This window comes from Lithobates pipiens, unplaced genomic scaffold (assembly GCF_037356315.1).
Source record: "Lithobates pipiens isolate NorthernLeopardFrog02 unplaced genomic scaffold, aLitPip1_a1.2 Scaffold_25, whole genome shotgun sequence".
In the NCBI taxonomy this organism is placed as follows: Eukaryota; Metazoa; Chordata; class Amphibia; order Anura; family Ranidae; genus Lithobates; species Lithobates pipiens.
Window position 1 is genome coordinate 169,002,497 of NW_027507787.1, and position 20,412 is coordinate 169,022,908.

At 41.8% G+C, this 20,412-nt stretch overlaps 1 protein-coding gene across 1 annotated transcript; it reads right to left on the reverse strand.

Annotated features, from left to right (window-relative positions):
* Nucleotides 1–14,521: 14,521 nt before the first annotated feature.
* On the reverse strand, nucleotides 14,522–19,691 carry LOC143930650 (olfactory receptor 5G9-like). The gene has a single exon (XM_077455146.1). The coding sequence runs from the start codon at nucleotides 18,237–18,239 to the stop codon at nucleotides 17,316–17,318; it is 924 nt and encodes a 307-aa protein (XP_077311272.1). The 5' UTR covers nucleotides 18,240–19,691; the 3' UTR covers nucleotides 14,522–17,315.
* Between the last annotated feature and the right edge of the window lie 721 nt (nucleotides 19,692–20,412).

Genomic DNA, 20,412 nt, shown 5'->3' on the forward strand with positions numbered 1-20,412 from the left:
GCTGCATGTCCATGATATGCAGAGCCGGCCACGGGTTCCGACATGCAGGGCCAGCCGCTGATGTTCCACATATGCTGGGTGGTGGTGGGAGGAGCGGAGAGAGTCTCCTCATTCCCCGCCTACCAAGCCGATCCATGGCAACCCATGCCGCCGTTGAACAAGAAGTCCATGTTCGCTCATGCGCCACGTAGCCAATGGTCACATGGCAACCAGGACGCCAGGAGAGAAGGAGGGGCAGAGAAGCAGAGGAAGAGCAGAGGAGGAAGCCTTATGCACCACCATCTACTGAGACCCGCCTCCTACACATGAAAGCCGGCAAGGTGCTGCGGCCGCCTATAGGGAAAGCAGTGCAGCTGCCGGCTGGTGTACACCCATCTCCATTTCTGCCAGTGAAGGGGTCGAATCCGATGCTCCAGGCCAGAGAGCACTGCTTTTGCTAATGGTAGCTATGTTTTTTTTTCTTCAGTAACTGCAGTGTAGCTAATTCTTGTGCACCTGCTGTCTCTGGGTACTCATCTCCCTCAGCAGCCTTGTGCCAGGCTCAAGATGAGAAAAGTTAACTGGATGAAGTCTTTCACAGGGTTTGGAAGCACTAGTACAAGTAATGGTCAAAAAGCCAGTTATAAAGCAATACTCCTTAATAGCTGGCTCTGTCATTATTTATAACTGGCTCTGTGAGTAATGCTTTATAACTGGCAGTACTAACATAGCCAGTTATAAAGCATTACTCACAGAGCCAGTTGTAAAGTTTTGCTTAAAAACTTGCTCTGTTTGTAAAGCCTAGTGCATACGGGCCGAATGTCAGCCAACAATCGGGCTTTGTGTACGGTAGCCGGTCCAACAGAAGCCGACCATTCAGCCCGGCTTCTGTCGAAGGCTCATGACTGAAAAAGGTCTGCGTTCTTAGCCAAAGGCTGAGAGCGCTGACCTGAGTGTTCTGGCAGCTTTGCGTTCCCCTGTCAGTTCACAATAGCTCAGCAGTGGTGATTGCTGTACTAACAATGTATTGTTAGTACAGCGGCTCCGACCTGAGCTGTCAGTTTAGTGATGTGTACAAGGTTTATTAATTTATAAGGGGCTTTTCAGTATTCACAAAGCCAGTTACCCACAGAGCCAGTTATAAAGGAGATTTGCTTAACCATTTGACAACTGGGCACTTAGACCCCCTTCCTAAGCAGACCAATTTTCAGCTTTCGGTGCTCTTACATTTTGTATGACAATTACTCAGTCATGTAACACTGTACCCACATGAAATTGGCGATTTTTGGTGCAGTGCATTTCTGAAATACAAGGAAACGCTCAGATGTGAATGGAGCCTTGTTGTTCTTGTGTTATCGTACCTATTTCACTTTCAGGCCCCATTCACATCTAGCATAGTGGGAGCAAAACATTTTGTGGCTCATTTTTCCTGTGACATGCATAGGGCAGCCCGTTGATTTCAATTGGCTGCACTACATGTGGCTTATGGGACATTTTTTTTCGTTTTGTGGGTAAATGTGTTTTTTTATATATTTTTTTTTTTGGATATGTATTATAGCAAAAGTTTTTTTTTCCTCAAAATTGTCACTCTTTGGTTAATTAAGACTTCAACTCTCAGAAACTTGGCGCTAATGCAAATGGAAATCAGCGCTATTGCGGGCAAACATGCCTGTCAGATCACATATGTGGGAATAGTGGAAGTCAATTGGACTCGAACCTGCAAAATCCAAAGTTCTCACTGAAGGCTTATATGCCAGTTATTTGCCATTAAAAGTGTATGGGGACCTGGGTCCTGCCTCAGGGAACATGTACGAATTGGAAAACATGTTTTTAAAATGTCAGTTTTTTCAGGAGCAGTTATTTTAATAATGCTTAATGTGAAACTATAAAAATGTAAAATTCCTTTAAATATCGTGCCTGGGGGTGTCCTTAGTATGCCTGTAAAGTAAAGCATCTTTCCCCTTTTTATTATTGTACCTCAGCAAAATTACATTTCTAAAGGAAAAAATGTCATTTAAAATTGTTTGCGGCTGTAATGAATTGCCGGTTCCCAGCAATATAGAGTAAAAAAGAAAGAAAAGAAAAAAATGGCATAGGTTCCCCCCACCAGTCAATACCAGGTCTTTCGAATCTGGTATTGATATTAAGGGTAACTCCAAGCCAGGGTTCCCCCAAAATCCATACCACACATGCAACCGGGCAGGTCAGGAAAGGGAGGGGATGAGCAAGTGCCCCCCCCCGAATTATACCAGGCCACATGCCCTCAACATGGGGATGGTGCGTTGGGGTCTCCCCCAAAACACCTTGTCCCCATGTTGATGGGGACAAGGGCCTCATCCCCACAACCCTTGCCCAGTGGTTGTGGGGGTCTGCGGGCGGGGGGCTTATCAGAATCTGGAAGCCCCTTTTCAGAAGGTGGCCCCAAGATCCTGCCCCTCATGTGAATGGGTAGAGGGTACATTGTACCCCATACACATTCACCAAAAAAGCAGTGAAATGTGACAAAAGACAATAGCCAATTTTTGACAATTCCTGCTGTGATGGGGCGCTTGACGTCACTCTGAGACCATGCCCCTTGTTACTTCACTGCCTGGGGCATGATGTCACAAGGGGCAGGGTTTCCTGAATAACATCATCCAACGGCCACAACTCATAGTTATATATGAAATGTGCACTATGGAAGCAGACAGATCGGCTGGCCACAGCTTTGGAGGAGGGTCGTTGTATTAAGTTCAGCCAGTTGGTGGTGGGAGCAGCGGAGGAGAAAGACCAGAGGAAGGTGGAGAAGACAAGGAAAAAGTGGAGGGAGATGGAGAAAAAGCAGGGGAAGAAGCAGCTGGAGGAAGAAGGAGAAAGCCGAAGGTAGACCGGAGGAGGATGGGGGAAAGAAGAAGACATTTTTTAAACGAGAGAGCGCCCCCCCTTCTGAACCATACTAGGCCACATGCCCTCAAAATGGGGAGGGTGCCTTGGGGTCCCTCCAAAACACCTTGTCCCCATGTTGATGGGGACAAGAGTCTCATCCCCACAACCCTTGCCCGGTGGTTGTGGGGGTCTGCGGGCAGGGAGCTTATCGGAATCTGGAAGGGGGCCCCCAGATCCCAGCCCCATGTGAATAGGTATCAGGTACATTGTACCCCTACGCATTCACAAAAAAAAGCAGTGAAATGTGACAAAAAACAATAACCGAACCATGTCTCCCTCTGTCATCTTCTCCTGGTGCTGTCTCTCTTGCTGCCATCTTCTGTTGCCGTCTCTCCCGCCACTGCTTACTTTTACCGCTGCTGTGTTCTTCCTCGCCGCCGTCTTCCTCCGTTGTGTTGTCACCTGCTGTCTGGCATCTCTTACACAGCCATGGGGCGTGAACATCCGTTGACATCACGCGGAAAGCCCGTCCCCTTTATTTAAAGAAAAATAAAGGGGGCAGGCTTTCCATGTGACGTCAAAGAGCAGAAGGTCAGCATATGCTCCCAAACCATTTTTGAATAGTCTGATAGGAACAACACACACATAGCTTTGACAGCATGGCCACATAAACCCACTTTTGATGGAAAAAATAAGAATTTCAGCAAACAGCCCTAGTTGGGCATTTGTCAATATGCACAATATCATTCCTTCTCGCCCACAAATCACAGCAAAAAAACTGACCTTCTCAGGGCCAAACAACCCCCCCCACTGCAGCCCATTAAATAAGTACACGACCACCAGTATCTTTCCATCTGTCTCTTCATGCATGTCTAAAGTAATTGCACCTGATGGGAAGGAACACATAATACTATTTGCAACTGTGATAGCCCTTGGCTATGTGCATCACATTTCCAACAACAGGCCAAAGATCAAAGTCCATTTGCATAAACAAAGCAACAGTTTTCTAAGCATATGTACATGTGCAATGTAAACCCTACAATTTTAAATGTCCAAGTCCCTGGGCATTATTAGTGCTAACAAACATTAACATCAGTCCCTGGCTGCAACGAGCTTCCAATCCAAAGTCCACAACTAACTTTCTTACATTAGAGACTATTTTGAAAGGGGACAAATAAAATACCAGCATGTCTTTGGATTGTGGTGGGAAAACCACACGGGGAGAACATATAAACTTTAACACAAGCCTTAGCATTTTGGAGAATTGAACCAGCAACCCCAATGCTTGCTAGACGGAATATGCCACCCATTTAGCCAGCAGGCAGCCTCACACATGTTGTCTTCATCTCTGTGGTGTGAACCAGCCCTGAGTCCATAGCCATGCTCATTGTCACAAGCAATGTACAATATATTGCAAAAAGTATTGGAACGCCTGCCTTTATATGCACATGAACTGTAATGGCATCCCAGTCTTAGTACGTAGGGTTAAAAATTCATTAGGCCCACCCTTTGCAGCTATAACAGCTTCAACTCTTCTGGGAAGGCTGTCAATAAGGTTTAGGAGTGTGTCTATGGGAATGTTTTACCATTCTTCCATAAGTGCATTTGTGAGGTCAGGCATTGATGTTGGACAAGAAGGCCTGCTCTAATTCATCCCCAAGGTGTTTGTTGTGTTGAGGTCAGGGCAGTCAAGTTCCTCCACCCCAAACGCACTCATCCATGTCTTTATGGGCCTTGCTTTGTGCACTGGTCCAAATCATTTGGTGGAGGAGGGATTATGGTGTGGGGTTGTTTTTCAGAGGTTAGGCTTGGCCTGTTAGTTACAGTGAAGGGAACTCTTAAAGCATCAGCATACCAAGACATTTTGGAAAATGTAATGTTCTCAACTTTGTGGGAACAGTTTGGGGATGGCCCCTTCCTGTTGCAACATGACTGCACACCAGTGCACAAAGCAAGGTCCATAAAGACATGGATGAGCGAGTTGGGGGTGGAGGAACTTGACTGGCCTGCACAGAGTTCTGACGCCTACACGATAGAACACATTTTGGCCGAATTAGAGCAGAGCCTGCGAGCCAGGCCTTCTTATCCAACATCAGTGCCTGGCCTTACAAATGTACTTCTGGAAGAATGGTCAAAGATTCCAATAGACACACTAAACCTTGATGACAGCCTTCCTAGCCATCCCAGAAGCTGTTCAACATGCAAAGGTTGGCCAAATTAATTTTTAACCCTAAAGGCCCATACACACGATCGGACTATCCGATGGGAAATGTTGGATGTCAGGCTGTTTGCGGAAAGTCTGACCGCGTGTATGCTCCATTGGACAATTGTTGCCGGACTTCCATCAACAAGTGTTGGCTAGCATGTCTTCAAATTTTCCGCCAACAAATGTGTGTTGTCGGATTTTCCGATCGGGTGTACAAAAGTCCAAAGTACAAACACTCATGCTCAGAAGCCACGATGAGTCAGAAGCGGTTTTCAAAGGCTTTTCTAGTGATATCAAGAATAATATTATTATGCTTTTTTTTTTATTTGGGCAAGTTACCACAACACCATTATCCCATAGTTTTTAAGATCAAATATACAACTATGTTGTGTCACTTGTCGATTTTACATTGTATTTTTTAAAATGTAACTGCCTATTCCCATACTGTCATTTGAAGTAAAACACATAGCCAGGTATTATTCATCACAATTTTTTTTATTGTGTATTAAAAAAAGAAAATAAATAAAATTAGACATGCTATCTGCCAATAGAACTTAACCAAAAAATCCAAAAATATAGAAAATATACCAAATCAAATCATTATTCAACAAAAAAAATAATTTTAAAGCAATAACGCCAGCAATAAATACTGCATTTCTTTGGACATACAGGTGATGGAATTACATCACTCAAGAGTTATTCTTCTTGGTTTATTCTGTGATATATTCTGGTTCTTTGTGGGTGAGTGGAAAAGTGACATTACCCTCAAATTTTTGGGAATTACGTTTTGATTTCTGATGTTGGTACCCATATCACATTTTTTGGGCTCAAATTATGATTATTTGGAAATAATAAAAAGCACAAAAAATTGTGACTCATTTTAAATTTGCATCAGCAATGGTATTGTTTGTGCTTTGTAAAGACACCTGTGTGAGTTTGGGTAAAGATTATTGTGAGATGGAGAGTAACAAGTAAAAGTGACAGAGAAAATATATTTTACCAAAACATCAAAACATTCCACATTCTAGCATTCTTAAAAACAAAATAGTTGAAGTCGAAGCAACAATGTTGCAAAAGAAAATTTATTTCAGAGAAAGATACATTTAATCTCAACATTAAACAAAAACAAAACGGCAATTTTGAAAAAAGCCCCAATATTTTTTACTTTCTGCTATAAAACATATCCAATAAAATAAAAAATTATTGATTGGTTTGTGCAAAAGTTATAGCGTGTAAATTTTTCTATATTTCTTCTTTCTTTCCCTATTTTTTTTTTACTAGTAATGGCAGTGATTAGCGACTTATAGTGGGACTGCGATATTGCAGCTGGGCAAATCGGACACTGATGCGTACACACGATCGGACTATCCGGCGGACTTAGTCCGGTGGAGGATGCTGGGACTGTGACATCATAAGGGGCGGTGTCACCATGTGACATCACCTGGTGAATTTGCCCCTTGTCCCTATATAAGTCGCCGCAAAACGCGCCCCAGCCATTGCGGCCAGAGACAGCGTCTTGTCAACTTCGGAAAGAAGAAGAAGTAGAGAAGAAGGCGGTGGCAGGAAAGAAGACCGGGCCAACGCTAGTAAAAGAGCTTTAAGAAGATAGCGGAGGCCTGGCAAGAAGAACCGAAGAGCGGGACAAGACCCCGAAGTCGGAAGAAGACCCTTGTATGGCGGCGACGACGAAGAAGAAAGCCGGGCTCCTCCACTAGTAAAAGAGCTAGCAAAAGAGCAGAAGATAGCAGAGGAGTCCAGCGAGAAGACCCCCCAAGACGGAAGAAGACCCCCGGAGCTGTCTAATAAATTATTTTAAAAACTTATGTTGTGTTTTTATAATTGACACTTTTTTTCACCAGGTGAATGGGTAGGGGTACATTGTACCCCATACTCATTCACATAGGGTGGGGGGCCGGTATCTGGGGGCCCCCTTATTAAAGGGGGCTCCCGGATTCCGATAAGCCCCCGCCCACAGACCCTGACAACCAATGGCCAGGGTTGTCGGGAAGAGGCCCTTGTCCTCATCAACATGGCGACAAGGTGCTTTGGGGTGGGGGAGCCGCAAAGTGACCCTTTTGACACTTTTTGGGGACCAGTGACACTAATACAGTGATCAGTGCTAAAAAAGTATGCACTGTCACTGTACAAATGACACTGGAAGGGAAGGGGGTAACATCAGGGGTGATCAAAGGGTTAAATGTGATCCTAGGGAGGGCTTGCTAACTGAGGTGCTTTGACTGGGGGAAGGTAAAGATCTGTGTTCCTGCTTAGTAGAAACACAGGATAAGTACTGTTCCCGTCACAGAATGGTGATCAGCCTTGTTTACATAGGCTGGTCGCTGTTCTGCCTGTCTCCCGAATGATTGGTTGGTCCTAGCAGACATTACGTCTGCAGGACCCACTGGTTGGCTCCCACTGTGTCCAATCACAGCGGGAGTGGGTAGCTGGCGGTGCGCGTGCACCCCAGACACGGAAGTGTCAGATCACATACCTATGTGATCTGGCACAGAGTGGCTGCCCTGCCGCAGTATATCTACGGTGGGTGCAAACGGTTAAGTACACATTAATAGGGGCTTTAACAGAGAGCAAAGCTGTCAGTCAATCAGGACTTCCTTATTACATCAGTGGTATTGACATAACTGCACTAGAGCTGTCACTACCACTGATGTAATAAGGAAGTTCTGATTGGCTGACAGTATTGCTCTCTGTTAAAGCCCCCCCTATTAATGTCCACTTAAGAGAGAGATAATGGCAATGTAACTTCTTTTAAAAAAAAAAGGGTACAAGTGTGCTTTTGAAAATGTAAATGGTCGGAATATCATTACTACTCATAATTGCACTCTGCTTTATTCAAATACCTTAGCTTCAAGAGTAACTCCACTTTTGTTGAGAAAAAATAAAAAATAAAACTTTCCGCTCGGAATGATCTATGTACATTGCAAGGATTTTAACAAACATTATTGCAGATTTGTACCTTTTGTTATTCTGAAGAAATAGCTCTTTGTTTGCCTGTGTCCATGTTCAAAATAAATGTGAATAGGTGTGATTTTTATAATTATCAATCAGCTGCTGCACTTGCAGGGTTCTAATGAGGAAAGTGGGAGGAGCTGCATCCCTTTAGATGTGATTTCCTTTTGGGAGTATCTCACCAAAAATTTTATTTTTATTGTAGGTGATGCCAAAAATCTGATTTGTATTTTATTACAGGCTTCTGAGGAAATCAGTAAGCCAATCACACAAGCAGGAAATTACATATCTGGGGGGGGGGGCGTCCTGTACACCATCTGTGTAGAGAACACCTTCAGGTTGCCATGTTGAATTTTATAGAAAATTACAGCTCTGCAGATTGAAAGGGATAGATATTTATATATTACAATGTGGCAATTGTATATTCTATGTTTATTTTTTATATTGTTTTTTTCCCACAAAAGTGGAGTTGCCCATTCACATCTGCTTTTATACTGGGGCATAACAGTGACATGGAATTCTATGAAGATTTTCCAAAGAGAGCGCACAGAACAACCAGCTTGCCTTCAGACTCTCTCTCTCTCTCTCTGACTGAAACTCTGGGTCATTCTCTTTTGTTATTTTAACCACAGAGGAACCCCTAAGCTAATTTGTAGATCTGAGGGAACTCCTACTAAAACCAATTCATTGGGTGTCAATGGGAAAAAATGCCCACTACATTGATGGTCAGTAGGAAGAATGCAACCCTTACAACAGTGAGCAGAATTCCACCCTTACGGACAGGCAAAAAGATTATTGATAGTATGCTGTTGGCTTTGCAAAAGGGGCATTTGTCCAGGAACTATGCAGGCATTATTAGAAGGGAGGTCAATCAGCCACAGCTCAAGGAACCCTTAGCCACCTCTGAAGGAACCTTGGTTGAGAATAATTGCGCTCGATGGTCCAGTGTGGACAGAACAGGTAGGAAAGAGGTGGATGGGGGAGGACGTATAGCTATGGAGATATTAATCAGTTTTTCATGATCATAGGTCAAATTTTTCTTTTTGGAGTTGAATGTTTGATACTGTTTTAGCTGGATTTAAGAAGAGCTGGGAACCTCTATGTAAATACTGAGCAAGGAGGAAGCGGGGTGACATTAACCACTTGCCCTCGAGAAGGTTTACTGCCTTCATGACCTCCCCATTTTTGCAATATGGCACTGCGTTTTTTAACCTGACAGTTGCATGGTCGTGCAACGCTGTACCCAAATAAAATTATGTCCTTTTTTTCCCCCATAAGTAGAGATTTCTTTTGCTGGTATTTGATCATCTCTGCGGTTTCAATTTTTTCCGCTAAAAACAATAAAAGGCAGATCATTTTGAAAAAATTCTTATGAAACACATCCAATTAAAAAAATGTAAAAAATTAAATGTCTTCATAAATTATGGCACTATGTATGCTGCTACAGGTTTTTGGTAAAAAAAAAAAAAAAACAATAAGCGTATATACTAATTGGTTTGCACAAAAGTTATAACGTTTACAAACTACGATTTTTTTTTTTTTTTACTAGTAATGGCAGCGATCAGCAACTTATAGCGGGGCTGATACATTTTGGCAGACAAATCAGACACTAAGTGGCACTTTTTGAGAACCAGTGACACTAATACAGTGATCACTGCTAAAAATATGCACTGTCACTGTACTGTTGACACTGGCTAGGAAGGGGTTAACATCAGGGGCAATCAAAGGGTTAAATGTGTGCCTAGGGGGTGCTTATTAACTGTGTGGGCGTTGCTTGTACTATGGGAAGGCAGAGATCCATGTTCTTGCAGAAACACAAGATCACTACCTTCCCTTCTCACAGAACGGCAATCTGCCTTGTTCACATAGGCAGACTGCCATTCTGTCTCTCTCAGGAAAAATCTGTGGGACCCACTGATTGGCTCCTGCTTTGTCCAATCACAGCGGGAGCAAGTCGCTGGTGACACGGGTGTGCTCCCCAGACCCGGAAGTGCAGGGTCACGTACAGATACGTGATCCTGCACAGAGGAGCCAATTTGCTGCCGTATTTATAAAGTATATGGTCAGTAAGCGGCTAAAGAACCATTATTTATATGGCAGGAAGTCGTCAAAGAGTCAGATGGGATTGCAGGAGAAAAAAGATCAAAAAGCTCATGTGACTTTTGGGAAGAGAACTAAGAGGTGAGGAAGATGGGAAGAGATGAGCAGCCGTTTGCCATGTGCTCTGACCAAGACTAGAGATTCATTTGTCCATCTGATGAAGCATACATTAATCATTAGAACATCCTACTGATTGAAGTTACATAAATGGGATTTATTTACTAAAGTTGGAGCGGCAGAATCAGGCTGGCTTTTGCATCGAAACCAATCAGCGTCCAGGTTCTATTGCCAAAGCATAATGAAACAAGCTGAAGTTAGGAGCTGATTGATTTCTATGCAGAAGTGAGCCTGATTTTGCGCTCTCCAGCTATAGTAAATAAACCCCATAAATACGTAAAAATATGGTTTGTGTAAATGCCTATACTTCCTTGAAAAGAACTGTAGACTAATATTTAGCAAACACAAAGCAGGGGAGGAGTCTCTTACCGGACTCATTTAGATATGTGTGTCAATGTGAGCCGGAGCAGGGGAGATCCGTAGACAACTAGACTTTTTTTTCTCAACACAGCAGCTAAGAGTAAACAAGTTATACCTACCTGGAGTTTAGCCATTAAGATTTAAGAAGTAATTTATTAAATGTTTACTTTCAAAGATGAAGTATCAATTCAAAGGGAAGTTAGTAGAAAAGTGCGTTTAACTTGCTCAATAAACTTTATTAGATCTCTTTTTAGTTTATACTGATTTTTTTTTTCACAGACCCTTGATAGCTGAACAATCAAAACTTTAAAACAGAAGAGAAAGATGTAATAAGTGACTTCCCATTTTCTCTCTCACTTTTCATCTACCACTCTTCCCCCCCCCCCCCCCCCCCCCCCCAAGGATGGGTTACCTTTATTATTACACAGGATTTCAATTTGTGCAGTGCTTTAGAAAATAAATGGAGACAGTACAGTTCAATGTAATTCAAGGCAAGAGGCTTAGGAAAGCCCTGCTCCAGAAAGCTTACAATCCAATATAAAAGGTAAGGGAGGAGACTGTTTTCTAACTCATTCAGTTATGTGTTTCAATGTCTGCTTGAGAAATTGAGCTTAGTAGACAATGAGCAAGAGCTAGGAATAGACAAGTATAACTGCCTAAAACCCAGCCATTAAGATTGAAGAAGACGTTATGTTAACATGTGTGGCATTAGCATAGTATTAGCATAGCTCCCAACTGTCCCTGATTTTGAGAGACTGCCTCATTTGGAGCAATGTCCCTCTGTCCATCTTTCCCCCTCATTTCTCCCTCATTTTGGTCTGATCCATATAGTTGTATACAAAATACACTTTTTATCTTTCAAAAGGTATTTCCCAGTGCTAAACCTTTCATCCAATTTCTAAATTGCTGCATTTGTACATTTTAAAAGCTAATATAAAGGAATAGTAGTGGGAAAAAAGTCCTTGTGGATTTAAGTAACCCTTTTTTTGGTTAGTTCTTCTTTAAGGGGGTGTAACGGGGCGTGTCCTATGCCTACATATGTTTGTTAGTAGCTGTCCCTCATTCCCATCTCAAAATGTTGGGAGATATGTATTAGGACAGCCTATGCATCTGAATTAGCTACCTAAAATGCCAAAATGCACCCAAAAAGGTGCATGAACTTTTTTATGTAATAAAGCACACCACAACTCATGATAGTGTGTTCCCATGCTGTGGGGTGTGCTGTGATACCTTCTTTTGTAAATTACAGCTCCCCTATGTACCAATATACCAATTATGTACCTCTGTTGCAGAAAAATGAAAGTTTTCTATGTTTTTTTTTTTTTCAAGGACAAGGCCTTATCTGCTGTGTTCCATAGAAAAGTTCATGATTGGTATGTAGATTTAAATTATAAAAAAACAGTAAAAACTGATTGTACAATCTCTGTACAATTTCCCTTAAGATTTTCCAAAACTAAGGAATAGGATCACCCACCTATCTATCCATTCACTCTGTATCCAATAAGGAAGGCCCTTAAACAACATTGGGGGCATCCAGCCTGTGGGCCACATGCAGCCCCAGAGAGTTTAGCATGCGGCCCAAGCCTGTCTGGCAGGATGCTGGGGATTTCCTAAATTTACATACCAGGAAGTCATTAACTTTTCTATGGAACACAGGAGGGGCTAAGGTAAGGTATTGTTCTAAAAACATAGAAAGCTTTTATTTTTCTCGTACAATAATTGTATATTGGTACATACAGGAGCTGGAACTTAGAAAAGGTAAACTTAGCATTTAAGGGTGGCAATAATATCCCTCCATGGATTAATTCATGCAAACAATGCCCACATTCCTATTTTAGAGTTTAAAAAAAAAAAAGTCATAATATTCAGATTCACAGCATCATGCTGTGGGGATGTTTTTCAGCAACAGGAGCTGGGAGACTAGTCAGGATTGAGGGGAAGATGAATGCAGCAATGTAAAGAGACATCCTTGATGAAAACCTGCTCCAGAGCGCTCTGGACCTCAGACTGGGGCATGTTGGAAGAACAACAGCATATATTAACTTATCCTGTCTATACTGTGAACTATATATACTGTATGCATTATACCCTTTATGCAGCAGGTGGCGCTGCAGTATTATAGTCTATAGTGCATGTATTCTATGATATAGCAGGATGTATTGTCTATCTATGTTCGGTGCACTTGCTTGTGGTTAGTTCCTGTTCATGTTTCTTGTGATGTAAAGATATGTACTGCAATCCTCCATGAAAGTAAAGCATATTGCTGCAAAGAAAAAGCTTCCAGCACATGATTTCAATACTCAGCTAACAGGTTATGCACCCAGCAAACCCAGCAGCACCTAGGCACTAGAAGGATTCTACAGTGAGTAAAGTGAGTACTGTATACAAGCTACTGCAAGATGGCAAGCTGTTCAGATGTGAAGTTTGCAGTAGCAAAGCTGAACAATGGCAATTACCAACTGTGGAAGTTTAAGCTAGAAAAGTTCTCAGCAACAAGGACTTGTGGCAAGTTCTGAATAAAGACAGACCCACAAACAGAGAGACAGTGGACTTCATTAAAAAAACTGCATGAGCGTTCAAGCCTCAAAAGTAAGTTGTTTCTACTAAGAAAGCTATATAAGATGAGACTAGAAGAAGGCCAGCGAATGTGTAACCATGTGAAATCTATGCTAGAAATCATAGAGTAGCTGCATACCATAATTTTTTTCCCTCAGTTTTTTGGTAAAAAAAAAATCACAATATGCGTTTATTGATTGGTTTGCGCAAGTTATAGCATTTAAAAAATAGAAGAGTTTTATGGCATTTTTATTAATATTTTTTTTATTAGTAATGGTGATGATCAGCGATTTTTATTGTGACTGCGCAATTTTGGGACCATTCACATTCATACAGCGATCAGTACAATTAAAATTGCACTGATTACTGTGTAAATGTGACTTTCAGTGAAGGGGTTAACACTAGGTGGCGCTGTAGGAGTTAAGTGTGTCCTGGGGAGTGTTTATAACTGTAGGGGGGATGGGCTAGCTGTGACACATCACTGATCATAGCTCCCAATCACAGGGAGCTATGATCAGTGACACTGTCACTAGGCAGAATGGGCAGATGCTTGTTTACATTAGCATCTCCCCGTTCTTCCCCTCCGTGAGACAATCGTGGATATCCCCGTGGACATTGAGGCTCCCGGCTGGCGCACACACGCAATGGCACGGCGGCAAATTCAAAGGGAGGTACAGGCACGCCCATTTGCGCAGCTTTCCATTCTGTTCAGTGGGAACCGGTTAAAGTGACACAGAGCGGCAAGCCATGCGGCTGGTGCATAGATGCAGGAGCGACATGATTAGCGATGAGACATTCTTCACAAACATTGATTACAGTGCAAAAGACAGCTTTTTCCTAGCAAAAGCATCACTTCAGAAGGTAAAGGCCAGGTCTTCCTGAACTGCATTACACCAAAAGGAAGTCACCACAGTATCCTTGTAAAGAAAGTGCTGTATGTGTTGCGAGGAGTGCCAGCGTGAGGTGAGGAGACACGATAAACAGCACTTCCTTGTTTAGATGTAATTGGCAGTGATTGGACACAGCCGATCACATGGCCGAGATCAGGGTCGCGCCATGTCCCAGGAACATGGCACACCCACGATTATGGCTAAACTGGACATCATATGACGGCATCCCAGAATGAGAGCCGTACCGCTCTGCCATCATTTGACGGTGGATGGTGGCAAGTGTTTAATAAATTTGCAAAGATTTTCAAAAAAACTTCTTTCACATCGTCATTAATGGGTATTGATTGTAGAATTGAGGAAAATAATTCAGTTACTTATATAGCGCCATCAAAATATAGAATTTAATCCATTTTGAAATAAGGCTGTAACATAAAATGTTGAAAAATGGAAGCACTGTGAATACTTTCTGGATGCACTGAGAAATTATCTAGAGGAACCTTCAATTATGGATCAGAGAAATATCTCACAGTCACCTGCACTAATTTTTGTAAAAAAAAAAAGAAATGTTTTTAATAGGTTTATTTCAAACATTAAGTGGAACTTTACAGTAATATATCCCGTAGTAGTTAGTCACGTTCAGTTTGACATGCTCTGTGATGCTGAAGATGCTTTGTAGCTTCTCCAAGCCACATTTCTGAGTTCAGGAAAATACCCCAACATTTGTATCCGTACAGGTAGCACCAACACCTTGACCCAATTACCATAGAAAGGCAAGAGTTAGATTGGCCATACATCTATATATTATCTGCAGATTTTCTATGGTCAGAAGGAAAAAGTGGGAGATTCCTCCATTCACACAGTTCAGCGTAGATGGAGGAATCTGTTCCACTTTTTCCATCTGACCATAGAAAATCTGCAGATAATCTATAGGTGTATGGCCAGTCTTATTCACTAAGGACAGAATGGTAGGTTTGAAAATTGTGGAACCACCATGTTTTAGCTACATACACTAATTCCATCCTCGGTGTCAGGAAGGCTTCATAAATGTTAATCCTTCAATTCACATGGCCGCAGATGTCAATTGTCAAATTGTCAGGCTAGAGATGTTAAAATTGCATTATATGTGAATGACAGATGGTGTCTGTTCAATGATGGTTATTCCAGTTTGATGTAGATGGCCTCTTTCTCGCCTCTTGGGAACCAGTTCTGGTTCTCGGGAATATTTTCATTCGATTTGAAGAGGTGGCTTTGATAAGTTTGTCTTCAATATTACACAGAAATTCAAGTTAAATGTGACTAACTGCTACTAGATAAACCATGACCCGGGTAAATGAGAACTTTCACAGACTCTTATCCTTAAAACATTTTTCTACACAGATTTCCCAGTTGTGATTCTTTTAGTATCAAGAGATCAAAATACGTCTATTCTTTTTTTATTACACATTGATGTTAGTTTTTTTTGTGTTGTGTCCTATAGCCTGTGAGGCAGAATAGTCATAGAGTGCTTTATTTACAAGTTCAGGCACCCCTAATATTTGTGCAGACGTCTGAGTATTTCATAACAGGAGCTGCAACTAACTTGTACAGAGTATAGAAAGTATTATCCATGTAACAATTTTCAATAATCCCATCTACAGACCGGAGGTATGAACAACACACCAAGCAGTCATAAGGTTTTTACACAACAATCTTTTTTTTTTTTTTAAACCCAACTGCATAATTTAGTCTGATAGCCCATCATCCCCATCAGTTCCAGACAGGTGTCTGGCTACCATTTTACACATTTGAAGCCCTTTGGAACACCTTAAGTAGTCTCCCAGGCCTTTCCTGTTTCTATCAGAGCCAATAACCTTCCATTTTTCTTACACCCATCAGTGTTAATGATTTCTGCTTCCTACAGTAAAGGCTCCTTTCCATCATGCTTTTAGGGGCCTTTATCTTTGAATTCCATTAACTTCCTTAGTTCTATTTTTTTAGTTCTCAGTAGAGTAAGAGTGACTTACAATTCTGACAGTCTGTGACCCCATTGGGGAGATTTTTTTTTCTCATTTTATGTTCTTAAAGTGGTTGTAAACCCTTACAAACCACTTTGACCTACAGGTAAGCCTAGATTAAGGCTTACCTGTAGGGCCAAGAAATATATCCTAAACCTATACGGTTTAGGAGATATTTACAAAAAGACAGCCACCACTGTCTACGGAGCATGCGCCATAGACAGCGGCGCGCAGGCGCACTGGGCAGGCCTCAGATCTCGGCGATATGCCGCAAGTGTCGGCTCCCTGTCGCATGCGCGGGAGTGATTTCATCGCTGCTCCGGCGAATCACAGCACCGGAGCAGCGAGACCCGGAAGTCACTCTGGGATCCATGGCAGCAACATACATGAAGACGGAGGACTGCTTCGGGGGCTTTGTTCTCAGGTAAGTTATTCATAATGAGCTAGTATGCTATGCATACTAGCTCATTATGCCTCTGCCTTGCAGGTTGCTTCTTTTTTTTTTCCCCCATGGGTTTACAACCACTTTAAGGGTTGTCCACACATGAAATAGAGGGTTCAGTAGTCACTAGAACAGGCAGTGACAGCCCTAACTTTACTCTAATAAAAATGTTTTTTTGTAAATGTGTGTGCCCCCTTGAACCAGTGATCCTTAAACTTTAGCACACAGACCTTTGCTTGCCTTTTACTAGCCTGAGGGGTTGTATGGCAAGTAGCAGGGCTGTAGTAAAAGTAAGTTTCTCACAACCTTGGTTTCCCTGTAGGTTGACTGGCAGCTGCTACCACTATGTAACACAGAGTGTTCCAGTACCAGACCATCACCAGCAGTGCTATTTCCTACTCAATGGTGCTTGCATAGTTCCCGGCTATGACATCATTTAGTCAGTAGAGGAATAGTGCTGTTCAAGCAGCATATGTAAAGGTATGTGACCACTGAACTCTGATGTTGTAAGGGCTTTCCAATTCCACTGGCACCAAAATAGTGGAACCATTGTACCTAATGATACTGATGATGGGGCATCATTTCTCTCACTGACACTGGGCACCATTTCTCCCACCAACGCGGACAGTGGGGCACCATTCCTCCAATTTAAACAGTCTGGAAGCCACACAGATTGAAAATCAGGGAACTAACCTTTTGATTAAAACATTTGAGGATCCCTTCTCTAACCATTCCCTGCTCTATTCAAAACCAAATAAAAAATGTTGGCTTGAGTTGACCTTTAAGAAGAAACAACCGAGAGCATGGGTGTAGCACTTGATGGTATCTTGACTCATTAGTTAACATTTAAAATATTTCCAATAATGTTTTACTGCTTCTATAACCTCAGCATTCCTTAAACTGTATATCAAGGGATTTAACATAGGTATAACTATACTGTAGAACACAGAAGCCACGCGATCCTGCTGTAAGACATTTCTAACTGATGGGCGAAGATACATAAAGAAGATAGTCCCATAGAAGATGCTGACAGCAGTAATATGAGAAGTACAAGTGTTAAAAGCCTTGTATCTACCCTGGGCTGATTGTATTCTCACAATTGCCAAGACGATGTTGGTGTATGAGACAAGGACAAGTGTCATACTGCTCATGGTAACAAGGCCAGCTAAAATAATTAGAACAACTACATTCATTGATATATCAGAGCAGGAAAGCTTAAAGAGTGGTGGAAGGTCACAGAAGAAATGATCAATGATGTTGGTTCTGCAGAAGTTAAGATGAAAAGCAGGAACTGTGTGGACAAGAGAATTTACAAAACCTCCAAAGTAAGCAACAACCACCATGCGGAAACACAAAATACTGCTCATGTAGACCTGGTACTGCAAAGGGCTACAGATAGCCACATAGCGATCGTAGGCCATGATTCCTAGAAGAAGACATTCTGTGCTTGCAAAGGACCCAAAGACGTACATCTGAATGGCACAGCCAAGAAAAGAGATGGTCTTTGATTTACTCAGAAAGTCCCACAGCATTTTAGGGGTGACTGCGGAAGAATATACGAGGTCCACAAAAGAAAGATTGCTTAGAAAAAAGTACATGGGTTTGTGAAGATGCTTCTGTGTTATACTTAGAGAAATAAGGCCAACATTGCCAACCACGGTTGTGATATAAACAAACAGAAATATGACAAACAATGGAATGTTGAGTTCAGTCTTGTCAGTAAGTCCATAGAGAATAAATTCCATCGGAAAACTCTTATTCATCTCCAACTAATTCAAATATTCTGCATCTGTAAGTAAGAGGTATGTTAACTGTCAACGATCCTAACCCCTGAAGGCACTAGTTCTCCAACCAAATAAGTTAACACATCAACCTGGTGCCGTTTGTGCTTGCCATGTTTTTGAAGAAAGACCTTCAAGTCAGGCTGGTTTTATCATGCTGATAACAGGAGAACGGAGCAGAAGAAAGCCACGGGACTTAGGGCTTTGAAGAGAGATAAGAAAACATTGCAGATATATGTTCCCAGCTCAAATTTAATGAATCAGGTTTACATCCACTTTAAGTAATAGCCAAAACTCATATACTTACTTATCTGGGTATTATATGGCATTTATGTTTCAAACGTTTGTATGTCAATATTGTAATATTATTATATTTTAAGAACATTATTACTTACCACTCAAAACAGTGTTTATATAAAAACAATTACAACCTTTAGAATCACTTTAAGCCCTTGTACACATGGTCGGATATTCCGACTGTGTTGTCGGATAATTCGACCGTGTGTGGGCTCCATCGGACTGTTTCCGTCTGAATATCTGACCGACAAAGTTTTAGAGCTGGGCTATAAAATTTTCCGACAACATGATCCGATCTGACTTTGTCCGATCGTTTGTAGAGAATTCCGATTGGACAAAGTGCCACACATGCTCAGATCAAATTCCTAGACCAAAGCTATTGGCTACTAGTCTGAACGTAGTCCCGTCGTAAAGAAATAACGTCATCAGGTTCTGAACGATCGGGTTTTCCGACAACTTTGTCCAACCGTGTGTACGCGACACCAGTTTCCGACAAAATACTTGTTGTCGGAATGTCCGACCGTGTGTACAAGGGCTATGAAGTAGGAAAAAATATGAAGCTTTGGAATAAATTAGTACGGATCTTGGGAAATTAACAAAACAATGAGCTATACATAATTTGAGAAAATCGTGTTTTAGAACCTAATTTAAGGTCCTAATAAAGATTTAATAATAATTTAAATCCTGGTTGCCCTTAAACTGAGGTGGGAGTCGGAGGCCTGCACAGAGTCCTGACCTCAACCCCATAGAACTCCTTTGGGATGAATTAGAGTGGAGACTGCGAGCCAGTCCTCATCCAACATCAGTGCCCGACTTCACAAATGCCCTTCTGGAAGAATGGTCAAACATTCCCATAGACACACTCCTAAACCTTGTGGACAGTCTTCCCAGAAGAGTTGAAGCTGTTATAGCTGCAAAGGGTGGGCCAACTCATTATTGACCCCTACAGACTAAGACTGGGATGCCATTAAAGTTCATGTGTGTGTAAAGGCAGGTGTCACAATACTTTTGGTAATTTAGTGTATAGAAGAGATTTCTCAAATTTGACTGCAAAAGTAGAAATACATTTTAACGCAGCCCCATATCCTATTGTAATGCAACTAGAATGGTAAACCTACTGGCATAATTGTGCTGGAAATGTCAAGAAATGTGTCAATTTTTCCATACAGGTGGCCTATTTATATATGTTTATAAACCCCACGGGGATGGGTCCTTGTTGCTTTACACATTTGCTGTATAATTGCTTTGGGTGTCTGAGACTTATTAAATCAAACTTGAGATTTAACAAAACAATTATTGTTCCTGTAATGGCAACAGAAGTGGTAACAATTTAAAGGAGAACTGTAATGGTTTTGGATCTATTCTAATTGACGGACATTTTTAAAAGCCCAACCAAAACCATCATTTTATATTATTTAAATATATTCCAGGTGCATCAAAACAAAAGGTGGGCAAAGTCTACAGGCTTTTGAGCTTTTTTGAGCTCTCATTTTTTTTCTGCCTGGAAACTCTCCTCCACATTAGCCAAAAATGAATTTAAAAAAATGAGCTGAGAGCAGGGTTTGTGAAAAAAACAAAACGCTATTGCTCAAACAGCTCAAAGAAGCTCAATGAAAATCTGCAAAAGAGCCCAAAAAGAACAAGCTTCTTCAAACTTTTAGGCAGAGAAAAATAAATGCATGGAAAAGCAGCTTTTTTTTTTTGCGCTGCAGTGTGCATGAGCCGACAGTTCGTATTCTTTCTAAAGAAGCCACAGCCTTGAGTGGAATAGCCTGTCACCTGCTAGCATGCTGCAGAAAAGGACCCTAGCCCTCTGTAAGCCCTTGTACACACGGTCGGACATTCCGACAACCAAATC